The sequence below is a fragment of the Leuciscus leuciscus genome (assembly GCF_965113295.1).
Source record: "Leuciscus leuciscus genome assembly, chromosome: 4".
NCBI classification, from domain to species: domain Eukaryota; kingdom Metazoa; phylum Chordata; class Actinopteri; order Cypriniformes; family Leuciscidae; genus Leuciscus; species Leuciscus leuciscus.
In genome coordinates, this window is record NC_138728.1 from 33,494,888 (window position 1) to 33,518,403 (window position 23,516).

A 23,516-nucleotide genomic window follows, 5' to 3' on the forward strand; every position below is an offset into this window, starting at 1 on the left:
AGCACACAAGTATAAATTAAGTAAAGTTATTTATGCACTTGCAGGTAGGCTAGTTCCTCCATATGACAGTTATCTGAGAGGGTTTATTCACTGTCCAGTGCAATGGAAACAAATGGACATTACAAAGTCTTATACTTTCTTTCCTTTGGAAAGTTATAAAAAAAATGTCCACTTACTGCACATATTTCAGCCACCACTTTCTTGGGAACAGATACAAGTGTTGGTGTATTATGTAAAAGTGCACAAAAGAGGAAAACACAATGTCATTACAATGAACTACACTCTGGAAAAATGTGATCAATAACTCATGGCAAAAAATGTTACATAAGCATAAGTTTATCAGTTTTCACTTTCACAAGTCAAAGCAATTCATCATTACTCAAAATTGAACAGTTGAAATGACTATACGGCCTTAGTTTAATGCAGCAAAAATTATTTTACAGTGTAGGTGTCACAGGTCGGGGTGGAGCGCCAGCGGGCCGCCCACCCCTTCGCTTGCGTGCCGCCCCTGAGGAGCCGGCCGTGGACACGAAGGAAATGGCAGACACAGCATTCAAAATAAATATACACTTTATTAAATAATAAAAACAATGTTAAAAGTCTCTTCCACATCCTCTTTTCTTCGGGAGCAGGTTCTTCCAGCATCAGCAGGCTCTTCCAGCATCAGCCGGCTCTTCACTAGCCTCAGGCTCTTCCAGCATCAACAGGCTCTTCCAGCATTAACGGGCTCTTCCAGCATCAGCAGGCTCTTCCAGCATTAGCAGGCCCTTCTTGCATTAGCCGGTTCTTCACTAGCCTCGGCTCTTCCAACATTAACGGGCTCTTCCAGCATCAGCAGGCTCTTCCAGCATTAGCAGGCCCTTCCGGCATTAGCCGGCTCTTCACTAGCCTCAGGCTCTTCCAGCATTAACGGGCTCTTCCAGCATCAGCAGGCTCTTCCAGCATTAGCAGGCCCTTCCGGCATTAGCCGGTTCTTCACTAGCCTCCGGCAGAGAGTGGAAGATACATGTAACTCACAGCGTTAGCAGATTCTTCACTGGACTCAAGCAGAGAATGGATACATGTAACTCACAGCGTTAGCAGAGTCTTCACTGGACTCAGGCAGAGAGAGGAATAGATACGTGTAACTCACAGCGTTAGCAGGGTCTTCAAGCATTAGCAGGCTCTTCACTGGACTCAGACAGAGGGAGGAATAGACACGTGTAACTCACAGCATTAGCAGGCTCTTCAAGCATTAGCAGGCCCTTCACTGGACTCAGACAGAGAGAGGAATAGACACGTGTAACTCACAGCATTAGCAGGCTCTTCAAGCATTGGCAGGCTCTTCAAGCATTGGCAGGATCTTCCAGCATTAGCGGGCCAGGCGGTCTCAAATGGTAAGTTTGGGCGCTTGATATATCAGAACCGTGTGAATCGTCACTTCAGGCACTGCATTCCACTCGCACACCGTGCATTCGGGCCAGCACTCACCCACCGGTCTTTCTCCCACCAGATCGACTCTCGTCTCTCACACGGGCTCCACTTCTCTCAGAGACAGTCAAACGGATGTAGTAATCGTCACTTTCAGTGAAGGAAGAACAAAGGTTGGAGATAGATCATTAATTCACTCGGTGTAATAGTTCACTCGTGCCACACGCTTTCCAGACTCTCCACACCACTTCAGTGTCAGTGCATATAAACAACGGATCAAATACTCATCACTTTGCGTCTCTCCCACTGCTGACGATATCCCTTGGGTTTTCGTTGACAAACTTCACTCTCTCCTTTCCATTTCTCGGCTTCAATCTTCGCCCTGTTGCACAGCCCAGCCTCAGATATAAACCACCTGCCGAAAAAACACAGTATCTCACGGGAAGAGAACCACACACAGGGAGGAGAACCCCCAGGCGGGGAGGAGAACCACCCCACAGTCTCTCTTCACTGGCTTTTTATACTCTCTCAGCTGCTGGCAGAGCCTCACCCAAACTCCCAGTAAATTCCTCACACCTGTTGTCAATCTGTCATTTGAGGTTGTCATGGCAACAGACGCACACACACAGGCCTGGGAGCGGTGTTACTCAAAAGTGTCCCAACGGAAACACTACTCTAAGGGAAATGAGTTCCGCATTTTGTCACACCGTGACATAGGCTACTAAGATCTTTTTCTTGATTGCTTTTATAAACAGACAACCATTTATTTAATAGTGCCTTTTATAAAAGAGACTATAATATAACAAAAAATTACCATTTTGTAGAATATTTTTGTACTTCACTTTTATTTGTTCCCATGTTCTAGTGTGGTGACTCTGACATTACAATGAACAAAGTAATTATGCAACTATTAAAATACAAAAATATAGGCTATTAAGTGATAAAAAACATCTAACTTGGCCACTTCTTACGGATTTAAATTGTCTGCTACTTTTTGCCAGCCCTCTCTCCTGGCTTTTGTAGACTTTGAGGTGTTCCCTGGCGTTTTGATTAAACATTAAAATTCCGAATAAACTTCGACTATTAGTTCTTGCTCTGCTGAGGAGAAAAACTGAGCCCGCTCTTTGGCCACGCTAAACAGCCAATAGCAGCGTTGCTGATCAATGTTTCTACTATCGATACATATCCCCTTTTAACCCAGCGCATGAACGCGCAATTATCTCAGATAACTCAATCCAGCTATACTAATCATATCCGGCAAGTGTGTTCGAAGAACCTAATTAGCCAGATCATGATTAGCACGATGATATCATCTTGGATGTGTAATTTGATTTCGGATGTTTTAAACAACGTACGAAGAACGAGCCCCTGTTTAGTTTTTCCTTTGATTTGTCTGCTATTTAGTTTCATTCGTTTCTTTGCTATATTTTCTCATGTCTGCTCATGCTAGTTAACGCAAGTCTCTCCATATAGTCCTGTCATGTGAAGCTCCGATTTGCTTTGTTCTCTGCTCAAGTTTGCCTGTGCCTCATGCCTGCCTACTGGTTTCTGGGCTTGCATCTCTCCTCTGGATTTGTTGATGTTTTCTGGACTATAATCCTATAATACTTTTCTGTTGATTATAATTAATTTACCATTAGGCCCATTAAATAATAAGGATAAACAATATTTATAAAGTACATAATTATCTAACATCTGACCAATTAAAAATTAAGCTCAAAACATAACATGTTAAAGCTGCAGTAGGTAACTTCTGTAAAAATTAATTTTTTACATATTTGTTAAAACTGTCATTATGTCCTGACAGTAGAATATGAGACAGATAATCTGTGAAAAAATCAAGCTCCCAGGCTCCTCCCAGTGGTCCTATTGCCATTTGCAGAAATACACCGCTCCCGGTAAGAAACAACCAATCAGAGCCAGGAGGAGTGTCTTAGCAGTGTCAATCATGCTTGTGTACGCGCTGATCACCCCCCTCTCTCGCACAGCGCGTACCGTCGTTCAAAATCAAGATAGCCGGTGTGCCGCGCAGCTGTGCTAATGGCGGACAAACAACCAAAACTGCCAATTTCCCGAGTGGCACCTGCTCATACAACAAAGACAGGTAAACGGAAAAAGACCGATGACGATAAACAAGCGCGTCGGAGCCCATTTACTCATTGTCAAAACTCTAGCCGCATAGCATACAGATAAAATGTCACGCACTGTGCAAAGCAACAATAGAAACCTGCTAATTCACTGGCTTGTCATGTTGCTGAAATAATGTACTAGCAAACCTTATTTAGCATTACACATCACACATCGCTAGAATAATTACTTAGATACTGTAACGTTACCATTATTATCTTGCTAGCTATTTATAACTTATAGAAAGAGTGCAACGTTATGAAGTTACATTACATGTATTGCAAAATACGTAATGATTTGAGGACCAAGTTTGTAGTCAAAGTATGGGCAGGCCATAGTCAATGTAAAGCATATTATTGATGTTTCGTCCCTACCAGTGAATGTGCGATAACTGTTTATCCGCCGTCATCAGTGTCCCTGCATGTTTACTAGCCTGCGTGTTCATGGCAGGCTCCGCTGTGGAGGGAGGGCTGTAGCGCTAAAATACATCTTATTTGTTGATAAAGATAGATTTTTTTATTACATGTGATTCTGACATGATGTCACTGCATGCACTGCGCTCCTCTCCGCTCGTCTCAGGTAAATAATGCATCTTCCAGCTCAGCGGTCGGAGTCGCGCGTTCATGTGTTTTGGGGCGTGGCTTTGGAAGGAGCCCAGAAGGGAGGGGGTGGAGTGAATGGAAATAATGAGCTGTCTTTAAAACAGTCGTGAGAGGTCTACAGACACTCGATTTTTATACTTTCTTTTTCAGAGTACTTACATTTTAATTATGTATTGATATATAAATAAAGTTTAAACAAATTTGGAAAAGAAGTTTTTTAGACAATTCCTACCTACCCAACCTTTAAATGGGGGATATCTATAGCATAAAAAAAATTAATTGTCAGTCCGTCGTCTCTCTGTTGTTGAATGTCGCGCTACAACGTTGCTACAGCCCTGTCGCGTCTTACAATTCTACGTTGTTACAATGTTGCGAGCACGTAGACAGTGACGCTGCCATAGTAGAAATGCAACGTGCCACAGATGTTGCCACAAAGTAAATGTGTTTGCTGGGTAGAAGACAGTTTCAGCGTCTTTGATGAAGGGACAGAGCTAGACAATGCGAGAAAGGTAAAATAATGCAGATTTTGTGATAGAGTTAATTTGAGCCTGAAAGTCAAAAATAGCACCTAGATTTTGAACAGTTCTTTGGTTTGATGTGAATACCGGCAATCTCACAGGTGAAATCAGTAGAAATATTGCTAGTGAGTGACGGAGTACCAATAAAAATGATCTCAGTTTTGTCCATGTTGAGTTTCAGAAAATTTGAATTAAGCCAATATATTTTATTATAAGCTGAAAGTGCAACAACATTCAGTGTGGGTTGAGTAGAAGAGAGTACAAACGTGGTGTTGCTGAGAGTGGTTTAAAAAGTGTTTTCTTTGTGTGTTAAAGTTGACTGTAATTACCATCATGCCTCGTCACACTGCTTTACAGACATGCCTGTTTTACACACGACACTCAAACACAGAACCAGGAAACAGGAAACACCAGGAAACTGGGAACTGGAAACTGTTCAGAGAAACTGAAGTGTAGCTGAGCTGTTGTGTGTTTGTGTCTCTGTATTCATGCAGTAAAATGGCAGAAGCCAGAATATCTCAGGATGAGTTCATGTGTTCAGTGTGTCTGGATCTCCTGAAGGATCCAGTGGCCATTCCCTGTGGACACAGTTACTGTAAGAACTGTATTACAGACTGCTGGGATCATGAGGATGAGAAGAGAGTCTACAGCTGTCCTCAGTGCAGACAGACCTTCAGGCCAAGACCTGCTTTAGCTAAAAACACCATTCTGGCTGAAATGGTGGAGAAACTGAAGAAGACTAAACTTGCTGCTGACTGTTACGCTGGAGCTGGAGATGTGCAGTGTGACGTCTGTACTGGAAGAAAACACAAAGCCGTCAAGTCCTGTCTGGTGTGTCTGAACTCTTACTGTCAGAATCACCTTGAACAACATGAGAGTTTGTTTAAAGGAAAGATACACAATCTGACTGATGCCACTGGACGACTGCAGGAGATGATCTGCCAGAAACACGACAAGCTCCTCAAGGTTTTCTGCCGCACTGATCAGAAGTGTATATGTTTGCTGTGTGTGATGGATGAACATAAAAACCACGACACTGTATCAGCGGCAGCACAGAGGACAGAGAAACAGGTATGAACTTACAGAGATCCCATTATGTCATAGCCTCATTTACAGGCTCACAGTTTTGGGGGGGACCACTCGTTGATGATCACATGTTGACCTGACTGGTTACAAGGTAGTTTGTGACGTCAGAAACACCAGTGATTACAAACCGTGTTTTTGAGACTCTTTGGTTCACTTCAGTTTAAAAAAGAAATACTCAGCAATGGTGTTGACTTATGAATTTGCACATGGTTTGTCTTAAAGCACATTAAAAACTAGAGTTGCAAAAACTATTAAAAACGCTGTATTCTGCTGCCAGGCCATTAGATGGCGATAAAACGCACATGCATAATGTCATCATTTTTAGAGATTCATGTTTTTGTAGTTTACACTGAGACCGTTTTCAAAACGTGCACTTTGAAACCCGTTTTCAAAAGTTTGCGTTTTCAGCCACCCAAAACGCTGTTGTCGTGTAAATGAAAGTTTTTTTTGTTGAAAACAGTGTCATGTAAACAGCGATGGAGAGGTGAGGAATGTTGGAAGAATTGTCGCTGGGACGGCTGCTTATAAATGCAGTAATGATGATTGACAGGACTGAATGATTTGGCTCCTCCTGAACCTACATTTGTAACTTCATCTATAACATCTGACCTGCATTGAACTACATGGTTCAGAAAGCAGTCGTTAGAAAAGTGGTGAGAACACAACAAAAGATTGAGGTTGTATACTCGAGGATAGTGTTAAAAGTACATTTTAACCATCAAGTTAGTCTGCATTAGTAATTAGGGTTTAGATTCAGGGTGGTAAAAACTGTGTCTCTTGGACATGCCGACAACACACTACTAAACACGACTCAACCAGGCCTCACCCCTTCTGACTGAACCTATAATCTTATCATGCAAGACCTTTAACCCCTCAATCTCACCACTTCTCTGATACTGGATTCATATCTGTTTAGTTGATGATTAATGTGATGTTTCTCCTGTCATTGGTTTGTCCTTTAACACCAGCTGAAGGAGACGCAGAGGTCGTTCCAGCAGAGGACCCAGCAGAGAGAGAAAGATCTTCAGCAGCTGAGAGAGGCTGTGGCGTCTCATAAGGTGAGTCTGGAGAAGAAGAGAAGTTTGAGATGTCTCAGTCAGGACTCACTGAAGCCACTGTGTGATTGTGATGTGTGTCCTAACAGCGCTCTGCACAGACAGCAGTGGAGGACAGTGAGAGGATCTTCACTGAGCTCATCCGCTCCATTGAGAGAAGCCGCTCTGAGGCGACACAGCGGATCAGAGATCAGGAAAAGACTGCAGTGAGTCGAGCTGAAGGACGACTGGAGCGACTGGAGCAGGATATCAATGATCTGAGGAGGAGAGACGCTGAGCTGGAGCAGCTTTCACACACACAGGATCACATCCATTTCCTGCAGGTAACAGAGATCTAGAAGAACAGGGTCATAGTGGACTTGAGCAAGAGACTCACAGAGAAACATTTCATGCGAGCAGAATGAGCCGTTGACTGAAGTGTTGATCTGTGTGTTCGGTTATTATATAATCAACGGTCAGACTCTCATCTGATCTTCTTCTATTGAAAGAGATGCACTTACAAATGCAGTTCAGCTCTGGAAATCTCTTAGGAACAATGTAAAATCCATGAACCTGATGGCACCAGTTTCACTACTAAAGATCAACAAGAGCCGCTGAAATCTGACAGTAGTGCAGGTTATTGATGAAGTGTGGAGGTGATGAGCTTTGATTTCTGTTTTCTGTAGAGTTTCCAGTCTCTCTCAGCTCCTCCTGAATCTACAGACGTAAATGACAATCCCTTCAGTTCTCTCTCCTCTTTTGATGGCGTGAGAGAATCTGTCCGTCAGCTCAGAGACAAACTGGAGGATTTCTGCAAAGAGGAGCTGAAAAAGATCTCTGACAGAGGTAAAGTCCTGGAGATTCATCAGCTCTCAGAAATTATCCTCCATCATCTCATATCATGTAGAAGATCATATTAGAAATGTCTTAGGAACGGATGCAGGGATCATTTTCTCTTGAGATGATAATCACACTCTTCATGTCTGTTGATTTCCACAGTCACTTTCACCAACATTGTTCCCAGAACCAGGAACGACTTCCTACAATGTAAGTCACTAAGAAAACAAGCAGAAAAACTCACTGAGTGTCTTCATGTTCTTCCTGTAGAAAGAAAACATGACAGAAGAGTTTTAGAGTTGATCATGTAAATGATGATTTGCACAGGATATCTGGTAAACTGTACTGAGACACTGCTGATATATTGAACATGAAGAGTTCAGCTTTAATAAAAGATCAGACAGATTCATAATTCCTGATTCTGATGTGTTTTCTCTCCATCAGATTCCCATCAGCTCACTCTGGATCTGAACACAGTGAATAAACGCCTCCGTCTGTCTGAGAGGAACAGAGTGATTACTAACACTGACACAGATCAGCCGTATCCTGATCATCCAGACAGATTTGATTATTATCATCAGGTGTTGTGTAGAGAGAGTGTGTGTGGACGCTGTTACTGGGAGATTGAGTGGAGTGGGAATGATGTGTTTATATTAGTGTCATATAAGAGCATCAGCAGGAAGGGAGATGGTTATGAATGTTTGTTTGGATATAATGATCAGTCCTGGAGTTTGTACTGCTCTCCCTCCAGTTCCTCATTCTATCACAATAAGATAAAGACTGAACTCCTTGTAAAGCCCATCAGCAGGAGAATAGGAGTGTGTGTAGATCACAGTGCAGGAACTCTGTCCTTCTACAGCGTCTCTGACACAATGAGCCTCATCCACACAGTCCAGACCACATTCACTCAACCGCTCTATCCTGGGTTTAGTGTTTATGATGGATCAGTGAAACTGCTGATGAATCAGAGCAGACTTTAGAGAGATTCTACCCATAATGCTTTGAGCTGCATGATAAATCAGTCACAGTGAGATGTTATAGTCGCTTATTTTCTCTTCATTACATTAATACTACAGCTGAACTTCTGTCAGTGAAATAACATCAGAAAATAAATGTGTGTAATGAATCCTCAGTAAGATCTGAAGGTTTCTTCGAGTGTCTTTGAGACTTTGCCACAGTTCTTCTGGATAAAGTCTGTCTCAGTTTTATCTGTGTCTTCATGTAATCCCAGACAGACTCGATGATGGTGAGATCAGATTTCTGTGGTTCATACCGGCTGTTGTCAGACTCCTTGTGCATGCAAAAATCTCACTGTATTATTACAGTTAATGGCAAAAGGAATATGTAAACTGTAAACAAATGTAAACTGATATTTCCTACTGACACACTACAGCAAAATATATACATAATTGGCTTGAAACTTTTTTTTTTTTTTGGTGACAATACTAATGTGGTGAAGTTTTGGTTGTGACATCATTGGGTCATTCCATGAAATCAGTGCCTTTTCAACTTTGAAAAATTAAAGTTTAATCGATTTTTATTTTTATTTTTTATATCCATGAAATGAAGACAGCTTTAAATGACAATTTTTTTTATTATGCCATCTCAGGCTATGTAATTTTTTATTTTATGACTATTTATCTACCTCATGTTTTGATATTTTTGTCATACCTGTTACTATGGAGCCAGATCAGCCTCAAATATAATACATTTATAAAACAAAATTCATAAATGCACAGCACATTTACTAAATCCGATTCATAAATTCAAAACACAATTCATAAATACACAAGTAAAAGCATACATATTTCCCCAAATATTATAGGTTGTGGGTAAATCCTGCAATAATGGGATTGCGCTTCCTATTCGATCTGCAGCAGAGCTAAAGAGAACTGCTGTGGGTGAGTCGTTTCTGTGGTCGCTCCACACTAAAGGTTAAAAATATATAATTTCATATCAAATATTTGACACTTTATAAAAGGATTGCTCACAGTAGACACTGATTGATTTGTAGATAGTGTTTTCTGTTTATATTTATGAGTATTTTGATCGTTTTATGTCCATTTGGATGCACTCTACGATCTTTCTAACTGCGGGTGGAGCTTAAACGACATTACGACTTACTATCGTCTCTCTTTCACTGCTCTGTGTGCAGGTAAATGTTTTTATCATATAGTGTTTAAGAATTTACTCTGTTCATGTAGTTGTATTTTCTGTATTGTTAAGAAATATTTGTTACGAACTGTGTTTTATAAAGCACTTAATTCATGGTTTTACTAAAAATACCAGATGTTATTTCCATTAATTTCATAAATTTAAGGGTAACACAAAGTGGATGATGTAAGCTGTGTAATCAGTTTTATACGATCACAAACCAAGAAGTTTAAGAAGGAAAAGACAACATTGAATTGTTTACAAAGTCTGTAATTTTCCTGGAGAGATTATTACATTTCAGATTTGTTTTATTTTTGTTTACTGTTTTGTTAAGTACAATGTAATGTCAGGTTTCAGACAAGAATTCATCCATTCCTCAAGGGCTAGTTTGATAGCGAGCAGTTCCCGGTTGCTGATGTCATAATTACACTCCGCCGGGGACAGCTTTTTAGAGAAGAAGGCACATGGAAGGAGTTTGGGAGGCTCACCCTGCCGCTGGAATATCTGGATTGGGATGAGCGAGGATTGGAGCGGTCGTGAAGGCTTCTTTGAGGCGCTGGAAAGCCTGGATGGCATCGGGTGACAAGGACAGAGACTTGGGCCGGCCTTTCAGAGCTGAAGTGAGGGGTGCACTGATGGAGCTGTAGTTATTGATGAATCTTCGATAGAAATTAGCGAAACCAAGGAATCTTTGAAGTTCTTTAACGGATGATGGTATTGCCCAGTTCTGAATGGTTTCCACCTTCCTCTGGTCCATCTGGATGCCATGTTGGTCGACTCACATTTTTCCAGTTTCAAGTACAGTTGATGTTTTCTCAATGTTTCCAGTACCTTGATGACGTGTTGATGATGTTCTGAGAGGGTAGATGAGTAGATGAGGATGTCGTCGATGTACACTATGACAAAACGATTGAGGTGTTCACGAAAGATCTCATTCATATACCCCTGGAAGACAGCGGGGAGCGTTGGAAAGGCCGAAGGGCATAACCTGATATTCGTAGTGGCCTGATGGGGTCACAAACGCCGTCTTCCATTCATCTCCATGACGAATACGGATGAGGTTATAGGCACTCCTGAGATCAAGTTTAGAGAAGATACGGGCTCCGCGCAGCTGTTCCAGAGCTGCTGGGACCAGAGGAAGGGGATAGCTGAATTTGACAGTCTGAGAGTTGAGGTTCCTGTAATCGATGCACGGCCTCAAGCCTCCGTCCTTTTTACCCACAAAGAAGAAACTCGAAGCGGCAGGGGAGGTAGATGGACGAATGAACTCTTGTTGTAACGCTTCCTCCACATACTCCTCCATGGCCTTCTGCTCCGGGATAGACAGGGGATAGACACGTCCTTTAGGTAGAGTTGCTCCAGGTAGCAAGTCGATAGCACAGTCCCATGGCCGATGAGGTGGTAGCTTGGTCGCCAGCTTCTTGCTGAACACATCCTGGAATGCCTGGTACTCCACTGGAATTTCTACCTCTTGTAGAACCTCGGGACTCTCGACGGAGGTGGAATAGACAGGAACCTTGGATCTTGACTGAGAGGGCGATGATGAAGACGAAGAAGAACTTTTCTTGATTGAAGATAGGCAAGATGACTGACAGTTATCTCCCCAGCGCAGGATCTCACCGGATTTCCAGTTGATGTTGTACCAGCCACGGGCGTCCCAGGATGAGCTCAGCGGTGGACTCCTCCAGCACCATAAAAGAGATCTCCTCAGAATGCAGGCATCCAATGCGAAGAGTTAACGTAGGAGTATGATACCGGATGTGACCTCTGCCCAGCGGTTTACCCTGGATGGTGTGAATTTGAAGATCTTGCTGGCTACGGCGTTTACGGAGATTGCATTTTTGGAGAAGCGTTGGGGAAATGAAGTTCCCCGCAGAGCCAGAGTCGATGAGGGCTTGTGCTGAGACAGAGACACGGGAGGTCAGGAGATGCACAGTAGTACGATTCAACATTTCAATTTTAGGATGACCTTGAATGGAGCTTACCGCTGGGCGAGGAGGTCGAACTGGACAGGTGCTGAGGAGATGTTTATCTGAAGCACAATATAGGCATAGATGATGAAGTATCCGTCTTTGGCATTCAGAAGTAGGCAGATGAGAGGAGCCAATCTCCATGGGCTCGGGTGCTGGAGGAGTGCTTGATGGAACCGAAGGCGGAAGACTTACAGTGGGTTCAGATAGATCGCAGGCAAATAAGCGCTGAGAAATGCGAATGGTCTTTTGGATAAGATTTTCAATACCCATGCTGTCATCGTAGACCACAAGTAGTTGTCGAATATTCGGATTAAGACCATTACGGAAAGCTGTAATCAACGCTGATTCTTTCCAACCACTAGATGCCACCAGAGTACGGAACTGAAGAGCATAATCACTCACGGAAGATTTTCCTTGTCGAAGATTGAAGAGCTGGTCATGAACGGAGAGATCGGCTGCTGCTTGGCCAAAAACTTCTTTAAAGTATTGAATGAATCTATCAGTTGACTTAACTGCATCGGAATTGGAATTCCTTAGCGATTGCGCCCACTGGAGTGCTCTTCCGGACAAGAGGGAGATGATGAATGCAACACGGGCTGTTGGTAAATTGATGTTGTTGCATAGTGAAATAGAGCGATACCTGTAGAAGGAACCCACTGCAGTCCTCCGCCTCACCGGTGAATGTCGCTGGTCGGGCCATGGGACTGGCAGAGACAGTGAACAAAGTAGCCGATGAACGCGGAAGTGAAGATCGTGATGCGGTTGTGGGGGCGGCAGGTGGATTCGCCGGTGGATGATCTTCTCCGGAATCCGAAGGATTCTGCATCTTTGGTCTCGTCTTCTGTCAGGTTTCAGACAAGAAGCAAACAGGAAGGTAAGTATATAATGTATTTATTCAGCAGAATGGATCGGTTCCAGAGATAACGGAGAGGAAGCAGATTAAAGACAGTTTATGATGATTTAGCTGTAGAATAACAAAGTCTCTCTTGCAGGTGATGATGACTGGGATCAGAAGCATACAGAAGCAGGCTGAAGAAGGTCGGGGATTCGGGTAAGTGTCAGGATACGAGAGGTGAGTCTGTGTGTCCATGTAGAGACGAGACCAGACGAGGACTGAAGGGGTGAGTGCAGTTTATGAACGGTGAGCTGGTGATGGGAATCCAGGTGGTGGTGATTAGAACTCGGGTGATAGTGAACGAGTGGGCGGAGTGAATGATGATGGTGATTGAGGACTGATTGAGGGTGTAATCCTGACAGTAATGTGAATGAGTAATGTTTACTGTTACATTGAGAGCAGCAGAGCTAAAGAGAACTGCTGTGGGTGGAGCTTAAACGACATAACGACTTACTATCGTCTCTCTTTCACTGCTCTGTGTGCAGGGGCCTGTTTCAGAAAGGAGGTTAAGTGAAAACTCTGAGTATGTTAACCCTGAAATGAGGGAAACTCTGGGTTTTCCGTTTCAGAATGTGAGGTATGTCAAACCCGAGAAAGCAGAGTAAGTCAAGCCCATTTCTGAAAGAGAGGTAACTTATACTCAGAGTCAGTTACCATGGTAACTTACTTAGTGAACCTAACCTGGTCAGGAGCAGGTTTTCTTAGATTAACCCAGAGTTTTTCTTATGTAGTAAATGCAACTTGATTTAAGAATGTTTCGATATTTTGACCGGAAACAACAAAAATGTTAAACAATTTTTTGCAGTGCAGTATATTCATTTATTGCACATTATTCTATATAACATTGAAGATGCAGAGCACATTAGGAAGGCTACTGTATCAGAGCGGGAAGGAAAGTGTGCCTCGCTCTCACGCTCCTTCTGAGAGTTTCCTGGACTCAAACCCGTATGAGCCATCAAAGAGGAGATTCACACGATTGCATATTAATGGTGGAGAAATCGGTTTAAATGAGGCTAAGCTCATAAATGATGTTCACTTAAAGCCACAATATGTAACTTTTTTGCTTTAAAAATAGCAAAAATCACTATATCTATGTTATATATATTTTTTAGTTGTGTACTTACATTATCCCGACTGTTTCCAACAACTTTCAAACCAGGAGAAATTTGTCATTTAATTCGAGAAACGTCCCGTTTCTTTATTTCCGTTTTGTCGCCGTCAATGGCGTCATATCCGCGTTGTCCCTGGTTTCCGCTCATACTGCCATGGCAACCAGAGCTATGAACCAGAGCCCTCTGATAGTAACCAAAGCGACTGACGGTAGTTCGCAATGTGTATTTGCACGCTGTTGTTGTTTCGTTCAAACATTATGGACCATGGCAAGCAGACTTTGGATACAAAAGGAGAACTAAAACGAGAATCAATATCAGCGCGGTGTTTTCGAGATGCCTAGAGCTCCCATAGACAGTATATAAACGAGAGCTCCACGTCCGAGACTTCAACCGCTCCTACATGTACTTTATAAAACAGGTGAGCACATTTACATAAAACTAATCAATGTTATATAGCTCAACATGATGAAATGTTAGAATATGATCTGTATGTTATTCTAATGTTGATCTAGCTTACTGCTAGTCTCATACAGACAAACTAACACATACATTTCAACACATTCAAATGCAGTTTTGTGTGATAGTGTAATGTTAGACCAAGTGAAACAACGCTGTGTTGCCTCACAAGTTTAATTTGTCTAATAAACTGACCTGTGACTGTGAGTAGTAATTCTGCACTCGCGTGTAACGTTAGTTCGGTAGAATGAAATGTCCATATTCCTTATGCGGGACTCGCGTAGCATGTGGAGCTGATAGCTGTCTCTTAGCAATCCCGAACTGCTTCATATCACAGTCATGATAAAAGCATCGATGTATTCAGTCATCCATAAACATTATTAGATCCATAGATTAGATCGGTCGGCTTGACGTTGACGACAAGATCCATAATTCTTAGCAAATGTTGCGTCATCAAACTACGCCTTTGTTATTGTAAATAGGTTAGCGACCCCTAGTGGCCAAAAATTCCATACTGTACGTTTAATACCTTGCTGTGACCTCTGAAAGTAACCTAATAATTAGAATTTCCTTTATGATTTTCAGTGTGTTTGGATGCATTGATGACACACATAATCCCATCATTGCACCTTCCGAAAATGAACCAGATTACTGTATGGAATGGGAGGATGCCAGATGGGAAGGGTTGAGATATATGCTGTAACCACCACAGCTGTTAAATGAACACATTATTCACAATTTATTTGGTCATTTTTATTTACTAAAAATACAAAAGCAACAGTAATTTTCCTGTTGGATTTTAATATTATTCCAATATTGTGTATCTCCACTTCATCTATCCGTAGTGGTCAGGGACGGACTGACAATCTGTGTGTTATGGAAAAGTCCAGAACGGCCGTCCAACCGAGGGCCGTTGGCACAAAAAAAAGTGTAATAAAGCAATATGAACAGCCAACAGCAGGGGCACTAATACGATCACTTATATGCTACGTGTAAAAAAAAAAAAAAAAACGGAGGAAGAAGAGTCTGCCTACTAGCCACTGACAGAAAGTTAGTTTTATAAGGCTTACCAATACTGCACTTTCAAAAGAACCCACTGACTACAACCCGTTTTTTAAAATGACTCAACTGTATCATCGAAATCGTTGCTTTATTTATTGTTTATCGCCCATTCATCGATGAACACTTTACTATCCCATAAGGCCACGGGAGAGGATAAAAGAATGGCAGTGAAGCGACGTAACTGACGCTGGTAGGTCACATGATAATGACAACATGGTGAATGTAGTGCATCCAGATTAACTCCACGCATTCATACTGTATAGAACATACTCTTTTAGCGTTCGTGAAGTCATTACTTCAAAATAAAATGATCAAAATTATTCAAAATAAGTACCTAATCAAGAGAGTAATGTGATTTCGGACACAGCCTACGTCTTGTAATGTACTTGTTCCATGTCTATTCTTGAATGCATTGTCCTATTCCTGTTTGTCTGTGTATGTTTGTCTGTGTATGTTTAGCATGTCACCTTTTTTAGTACCTAAAATTATAATTTTTTTATCACTATTCTGACCTTGAAGGACCAGCTTCTTGTCCATCTGGCTGTAGTGGTTCTGGGCTCACTGGAGGTGTGGACAGGCTGAGAAGTGCAACTTAAGCTGCTTTTTTAGCTGCCCTACACTTTGCCTGGGCTACTCTCCATTTTTTTCCGCTGTAACCTCTGCTCCCTCTCGATGCACTCTTGTATGTTTTTTTCTTCTCCTGCTCTCCGTCTCTGCTCCAGTCCTGCTTCTCCCATTCAATGCATTTTGTCCTTTCAGGATCTTCGTCTCGGCGAGCGCGATAGCACCTTTGTTTTTCTGATGCACTTAATGGCATACTACTATCATCTCTAAAAGTGTATTATAGTACAAAAATCAACACAATAATGTTAAAACTATTTAAATAATTAATACTTGAATTACCAGATCCATGCAACAACACTAATACTAACAATACCAACAATACTAACAAAAAATTTTACTGTCGATCAAATGCCACCCACTCTGAATGAAATAGGCATTAGCTCAATAATACACCCAGGATGACCTTTAAAAATGTTTGCATTTTACACAGATAAACTTTAAAAAACAGTGTGACTAAGGTGGCACCTAATCTATGTCATCCCTGTTACCCACGTCAAAACCTGTTACTATAGAAAAGTAACAGGGCTGACAGTAACAGGTTTGACAAATTTAAGCTAATTTGCTAATTGCTAGCTAAAAGGTCTATTAAAATAATTGTTTTAATTTATGCTTTAAAAATGGTAACAGTTTTGACATTGCATGATGTCCCCACCTCAGTCAAACCTCATAAATCAAATTATGGCTCGATTGCTCCTGTCTGCTTTGCTGCTGCTGTTGAGTTGGTTTGCGATATAAGATATAAGCTTCGTATATCTTTGTGTTTTGAATCATTATTTACTATCAATCCCTGTTGTTTGTACTGCTAAATATAACTTATTCAACATCACATTTAATGAGCATCTTTATGCTTTGTAAAGGTAAGAGACAGGAGATAAGAGACTCTACCCAATAGATTACACCAAATTAATTTGGTTAAACATTTGATCCTCCGACTTTTATTTGGATCTTGGAAAATATGTTTTGAGAAAGATTTAGCCAATTCTGTACAAAAAATGTAGTCAAGACATATTTAACCTGGGATGTTTTTCATTTCTGATTTAACATTTTGTGCGTCTTCTTTTATTGTGTGATGGGGTTTAATCTTCATGTTGTGTTTGGGTTCTGAAAGAGATCACAGGGGTCATTGGAACTCATAGTTTAAGTGACCATTTCTTAGTTAAAGCCTTTACTTTACTGTGTTATATTAAAGTGTCCTCTCACTGAGAGTAAGAACATGTCATCTTGATGTTTTGGGAAGAGTCTCCTGTTTATCTATGTCATCCCTGGATTCAGACCGCATCATAGCACTGAAACTGCGCTCGTTAAAATCACAAATGATTTACTTTTAGCTTCTGACCAAGGCTGTATCTCAATACTAGTTTTACTTGATCTTAGTGCTGCGTTCGATACTATAGATCACACAATACTCTTAGATCGACTACAAAATTATACTGGTGTTCAAGGACAAGCACTAAGCTGGTTCAAATCATACCTATCTGACCGCTACCATTTTGTCTATTTAAATGGAGAAAAATCAATCATAACTCCAGTAAACTATGGAGTGCCGCAGGGATCTGTGTTAGGCCCTCTGTTATTTTCAATATATATGATGCCACTTGGAAATATTATAAGGAAACATGGAATTAGTTTCCATTGTTATGCTGATGACACTCAAATATATATTTCATCAAGGCCGGATGAAAACGCTAAATTTTCCAAATTGACAGAGTGTGTTAAAGATATAAAAGATTGGATGACGCGTAATTTTCTATTATTAAATCCAGACAAGACAGAGGTAATACTTATCGGTTCAAAAAACCGCCCACAAAACCTCGCACAATACAACTTTAACATCATAGGATGTCCTGTTACTTTATCCGCTACAGTAAAAGACCTGGGTGTTATACTCGATTGCAACCTGTCTTTTGAAAATCATATTTCATATGTTACAAAAACAGCCTTTTTCCACCTTAGAAACATTGCTATGCTACGTAATATGCTATCAGTTTCTGATGCAGAAAAGTTAGTTCATGCATTCATGACCTCGAGACTGGATTACTGTAATGCCTTATTAGCTGGTTGTCCTGCATCCTCAATAAACAAGCTACAGTTAGTCCAAAATGCCGCCGCTAGAGTTCTTACGAGATCAAGAAAATATGATCATATAACACCGATTTTATCATCACTGCATTGGTTACCTATAAAGTTCCGTATTAATTACAAGGTATTGCTACTGACTTATAAAGCCCTAAACGGCTTAGCTCCAGTCTATTTAACGGATCTTCTATCGCCCTATAATCCATCGCGCTCTTTAAGATCACTAAATTCAAGGCTTTTGGTCATACCTAGGATATTCAGAACCACCAAAGGAGGGAGAGCATTTTCACATTTGGCTCCAAAACTCTGGAATAGTCTTCCTGATACTGTTCGTTGCTCAGACTCGCTCTCCCAGTTTAAAACTAGATTAAAGTCGCATCTCTTCAGCCAGGCATTCATATAATCCCACAGTTCAAACTACAATCCGGCCTCTAGCTCATAAATGCCAGAGGAGAACTGGCCCCCGACTGAGCCTGGGTTCTCCCAAGGTTTTTTTTCTCCATTAGGTCACCTGATGGAGTTTTAGGACACCATTAGGTCACTTGATGGAGTTTTTCGGTTCCTTGCCACTGTTGCCTTTGGCTTGCTCAGTTGGGGATATTTTGGGGATATTTAATTTAATTTCATCAATCAATAAATTCCTCTTGAAACAAACTTTGTTGTATTATTTAAATTTAATACTGTGAAGCTGCTTTGATACAATCTGTATTGTGAAAAGCGCTATACAAATAAACTTGACTTGACTTGACTTTATAGTTAGAGCCCGACCAAATCCAACCTTGAAGGAGCGGTGTCTCGGTGTGTTAGTCTTCTTGGTTACAGGTTAAGGAACAACTGGCATTATTGGAGATTGATTGACTTGTTGTTCGAGACAGGCTGGGCCCAGATCTGCGACCTGGAAGGTCACATCATGCCTAAATCCAGGGTCCGAGTGTCAGCCGCCTAATCGATGGAGATATGCTTCAGTCCATGTGTGGAAAATTACTTTGTTTCTCTCATCACCTGGTGGGGCTAGAGCAACCAATCCATGTGCATTTGATAGGGTGTGGTGTAATTAGCCTATATACATGTTGGCCCTTCCAGACATGGCTCTTAGGTGCTTTGGATGAGACAGCCCACAGTTCACTTGGTGCACATGGTCATACGTGTGTAATAAACCTTGTTGAACCACAAGCACTACGTTTGTCAAAATGTAAACTCTTACACAGCTAGTTGTTTAATCAAAGGGAATTACACTTTATTTTAAATAGAAATAATAAAACTCAGCACAGGCACAGGTGTAAATACGGAGAAGGGGAAAAGGAACATGCAAATTCACCACATAAAATTCTCTGGGCCATCATTTATACTCAAAGCAGCACGCCAACCTACACAGCACACAGTGAACACAAATAAGGCGTGTATCTCCGTCCGCTATCCCACGACTTTCCCTACCTCACCAGCTGCCCATTCAAACAAACACAGTCCATAAATACAGGTATTAATTAAAAACACTTCCCTCTCCCAAGGCCATGAAGACCCATCTGTAAGGGGTGAAGAGTGAAGGCAGCCGTGAGTAATCAGCTGGGGAGAACGCGCACATCCACAATGAAGAGGTGGCGCTTAAACCACAAGTCCATTCCCAAAAAGTCATTCCATCTTCCACAACGGAGAATTCTTGGTCTTAGAGTTCCACACGGCAACATAAAATCCACAATCGTCAGCCTGTCGAGTAGCATTCAGGCATCAGTCGAGCGGTGTTCTGTGGTATTGGTAACACTTAAGTCAATTCCCCATTGATTACCTGACTAACTACCCATCTTCATCTCTGGAGGGCCTATTGCCCCCAAGAGACAACCAAACGAATCCCACACATCACCACCTCCAACCCACTGCCTCTTAGTTCAGCCTCTCTTTTAAAATGTATGCTATATCCACAGGTGAATGCCAACAAAGCGACCATGTGATCGCCCAATAGCGACACACTACACGTGTATGTGCTGAATTGGTGTACACCTGAACGAATTTAAAAATGTATCCAACCTCCGCCTCCTTGAACACACCCCTAAGTGCCCTAGAGATACCCATCTCATGATGGCCCAGATTGGAGTTCGCGGTTTCATTCAAACTCAGAGCAGAGAAAACAGTCCCTCTGTTGTCTACCATCTCCTGTACACCATAACGTGACCATATTACATGGACCCTGGGGTGTAAGTAAATGTATTTATTTTATTATAAAATATAATTTTATTTTATTATTTTATTTAAATTTGTTTATCTAGTAAATGCATCTTGATTTAAGAATTTTTTAGATATTTGGACTGGAAACCAGACAAAAATACTAAGAAAACCATTTTTTGCAGTGCATTTTTGATGGACAGTAGACAAAATACTGATCATGTTGTCTTTCCCTGTGTCAAATAAGCATGACATGCTTGCTAAAATCACAAAAAATTGACAGACTCTCTGCTCGGTGTCCACACACCAACTGAGCTGCGGCAGTCTGTGACCTTTTAAAGGAGAACTCGGTAACTCTAGCGAACTCTTGTCACTTCTTTGCTGATTTTCCCTTTTGTTGTCGCATGTTTTCCCCACGAGCTCCCCCTACAGCTGTGGGGGGGCGTATATTTCACAACACAGTCGTAAAAAACTCATTTGCGGCGGCCTCCTCCCCCTCTCTACCGCTGCTCATGTGCGTTTGTTTTGATCGGAGCAAGCCAACTGTATCGCGTGGAGCTATGTCTACCGAGGTGGGTAATCTGGTAATACATCATACATGCGTGTGTGTTTATGTCGAATTGCCGTAAAGCAATTTGTGTTTCGCGCTCGTTCTCGTTCTAGTTCTCGCTTCTCACGAGACTTCCAATTTCTAACTTGCCGGGACGGTAGTGTTGCAAGTTGCAAGGTTGGTTTTCCGCCTGGGAACGCTGGGGGGAGCGGGGAAAGTCACCAATATCACCAGAACAGGTTGTTTAACCATCCAAATGATTTCTAGACCGTTTTATTAAGTTAAAAAAGTTACCAAGTTCTCCTTTAAGCATTGTGTGGTAGATTTTTCCTTCTTACGCACCTGACTCCTAATTACCAGGGGCGTCTCCAATCGACACCCAAGCATCTACAGTTGACACTTAATAATATTTATACTCTAGCACTGCGTCTACAGTCGACAACTGACTTCGAGTTGGACGATGTCTCGTCCCTTTTCCTATAACACCATCAAAGTGTCTCGTAAGCTTCCCTAACTAACTTGCTGCGCAGCATTAACTAGACAGACTCCAGACAATGCCTTTGAATATGCTTTAATCACGGCCGGAGGATCTCAGACCATATTCAGAGAGAATCCCATCAGCAAAAAGAATACAACAGTTTTTATAGAATAGGAACATGGCAAAAATGACATTAAACATTACATCATTTCCCTACAATTGGATTGGTTCTTCACATGCAAACCCTTCTGTTACTAGGTAGAAGCAACTTAGATCTCAAATCATATTTTTTTATTTTTTTTAAAGGTTAGAAGTTCAGTTGATTACTCAATATGTCATGAGACTATTCTAGACTGTTATATTTTTTATATTGTCTAGCCAGCATCTCAGAATTTTCCAATGGTTTCAACACAATCTTCAGAGTAAATTTTTTTCAAGTGGTAGAATGTTAGGCCTAAAGGAGAAGTAAGGTTAGATGTTAGAATTATGATTAGTTTGATATACAGTTTACCATTTTATTTATTTATTAAAAAAATCCATCACAATTGCAACACAAAACAAAAAATAATGCATGTTTTGTTACATTATTTACTGCATCATCATTACTGAACACTGTTCAGTTTACCAAGACACATGAAAGCTGTAATTGCAAATCAGGGTTAGTCCACCAAATATTAATTTCTGAACTCTACCAAGGTTAAAACATTAGTTTGAGCCGTTTCTCAATATGTGTTCTTGTCTGTACTTGTGTTTTTCGTTGCCTATGTATTGTTCCATATCAATTTGTAGTTTTCACTTTTAATCTATATATTACTCTATTAATCTAGGAAAACAAAAATATGTAGCTAAATTTGACAGCCTCAATTGTACTATAACAGCCAATATATTAATTAGAATGTATGTTTCCCACCTCATATTAGCCTAATTATGACTTTCTAGTTGTGTTAGTTGAACTCTAAGCGCTTATAATCAAGCGTAATAATGTTTTGTATCTTCCAGACATATCTTTCTTGGTACCGAATTAATTTCCGACAACTTTGCTTTCAAGTACCCCTTTTAAACTTCCCGCGAACGACGCGCTCTACGGAAGAACAGAAAGAAAGCTTCAAACTCAGCGAGGACCATCACACACACACACACACGCATTCTTGGTCAGCACCAAAGATCCATGCAAGTATTATTTCTATTACGATGTAGATGCGCTTAAGATTGTCTGCCCCTGGCTTAAGGTGATTTGATTCTTTGCTGGCTCTCAAAGGTTAACTCTTTGTGATATTTGCCATTCAGAAAAGTTAGTAAAGACATCGTTAAAATAAATTCTGGGTTGTACGTCAGAACGTAGGCTCACAATTGGCCAGCATCACACACATGACCAGCGTCGGCCAATAGTGAGCCTACGTTCTGACGTACAACCCAGAAGCGCTGCGCTGTTACCAGGGCCGGCTCTGTAAATCTGGGGGCCCTAAGCAGGATAATTTTGGGGCCCTGCCTTGCAGTGAATAATGGAGTATTGCCACCGCAAACCAGCAACTGTATACAATCTAACCCTTACACATTTCATCTGTACCTCTTTAACATGATTGCCCACAATTATTTAACTGCTTATTAAAGTACACTCACTGAAACAGTAAAAGTAGATTACAGATTTGCCAAATTTCTACATCTACTTTATTACTGTCTGAATGCTAAATTTTAAAAGAGCACTAACTGTTTTTGTCCACTAGGCAGCTTAAAACATTTAGTATTAAAACATCTTCAATAAAGTTGTTGCTTATACTACAGGTGTTGCTGGAGTCTCGATCTTTGAACTTCTTTTCCCTTTTCCACACTTTAAAAAGAGGGAGAAGTTGGACCAGTAATTTCTTTGCTTCCTTCTAAAGTGATTTAAACATATTCTTCTATATTGACGTATCAAAGAGATTAAAAATTCTACAAAAGATTCTAGTTTGAGTTGGTATTTATTTTTTATATATTCCAACTACAAAAACATAACTTCAGCGAACAATCATTAGCCAAATGTGTATATAAAATGTTTAGTTATAAAATATATACATAAATCTAATAAAAACTCTAGGGAAAACTTTTTACATTTTACAGAAAAAAAACAAAAACATTTTACAGTGTCATTGTTACACGTTACACGTTACAACAGTAAATTATGCATACCCCTAAACCACACCCTAATCCTACCCTAACTTAGTATTACCCGGTACTTAAATGTATAATTACACTGTTACACGGACACCTTAAAATAAAGTGCAACCAAACTCTAATACCCTTTTTACACATTCAGTACACATTCAAATCCCAAAACAGTAAACAACAAAACAATTAACAGCATTTAAAATGCAATGAATGATACATA

The 23,516-nt window shown here is 40.9% G+C and overlaps 2 protein-coding genes across 4 annotated transcripts in view; both read left to right on the top strand.

Moving 5' to 3' along the window:
* Window positions 1-23,516, top strand: part of LOC309497397 (uncharacterized protein) — a 65,999-nt gene that overhangs the window by 16,789 nt on the left and 25,694 nt on the right. The window lies entirely within an intron of this gene.
* LOC309497353 (tripartite motif-containing protein 16-like) lies at window positions 5,119-8,885 on the top strand. 2 transcript variants are annotated; one of them, XM_082167584.1, is made up of 6 exons: window positions 5,119-5,728; window positions 6,712-6,801; window positions 6,888-7,121; window positions 7,464-7,623; window positions 7,777-7,824; window positions 8,059-8,885. In XM_082167584.1, the coding sequence occupies exons 1-6, from the start codon at window positions 5,156-5,158 to the stop codon at window positions 8,592-8,594; spliced, it is 1,641 nt and encodes a 546-aa protein (XP_082023710.1). In that variant the 5' UTR covers window positions 5,119-5,155; the 3' UTR covers window positions 8,595-8,885. The 2 variants fall into 2 exon arrangements, with proteins under 2 accessions (XP_082023710.1, XP_082023711.1); XM_082167585.1 differs by lacking the exons at window positions 6,712-6,801; window positions 6,888-7,121 and having other exon boundaries at window positions 5,127-5,728; window positions 8,059-8,876.

Excerpts from the sequence above, each read along its gene's own strand:
- LOC309497353 (XM_082167584.1), top strand. The coding sequence starts at position 5,156 with ATGGCAGAAGCCAGAATATCTCAGGATGAGTTCATGTGTTCAGTGTGT. Across the intron at positions 5,729-6,711 it reads CACAGAGGACAGAGAAACAG|CTGAAGGAGACGCAGAGGTC; the intron begins GTATGAACTTAC and ends CTTTAACACCAG. Across the intron at positions 7,624-7,776 it reads GAAAAAGATCTCTGACAGAG|TCACTTTCACCAACATTGTT; the intron begins GTAAAGTCCTGG and ends TGATTTCCACAG.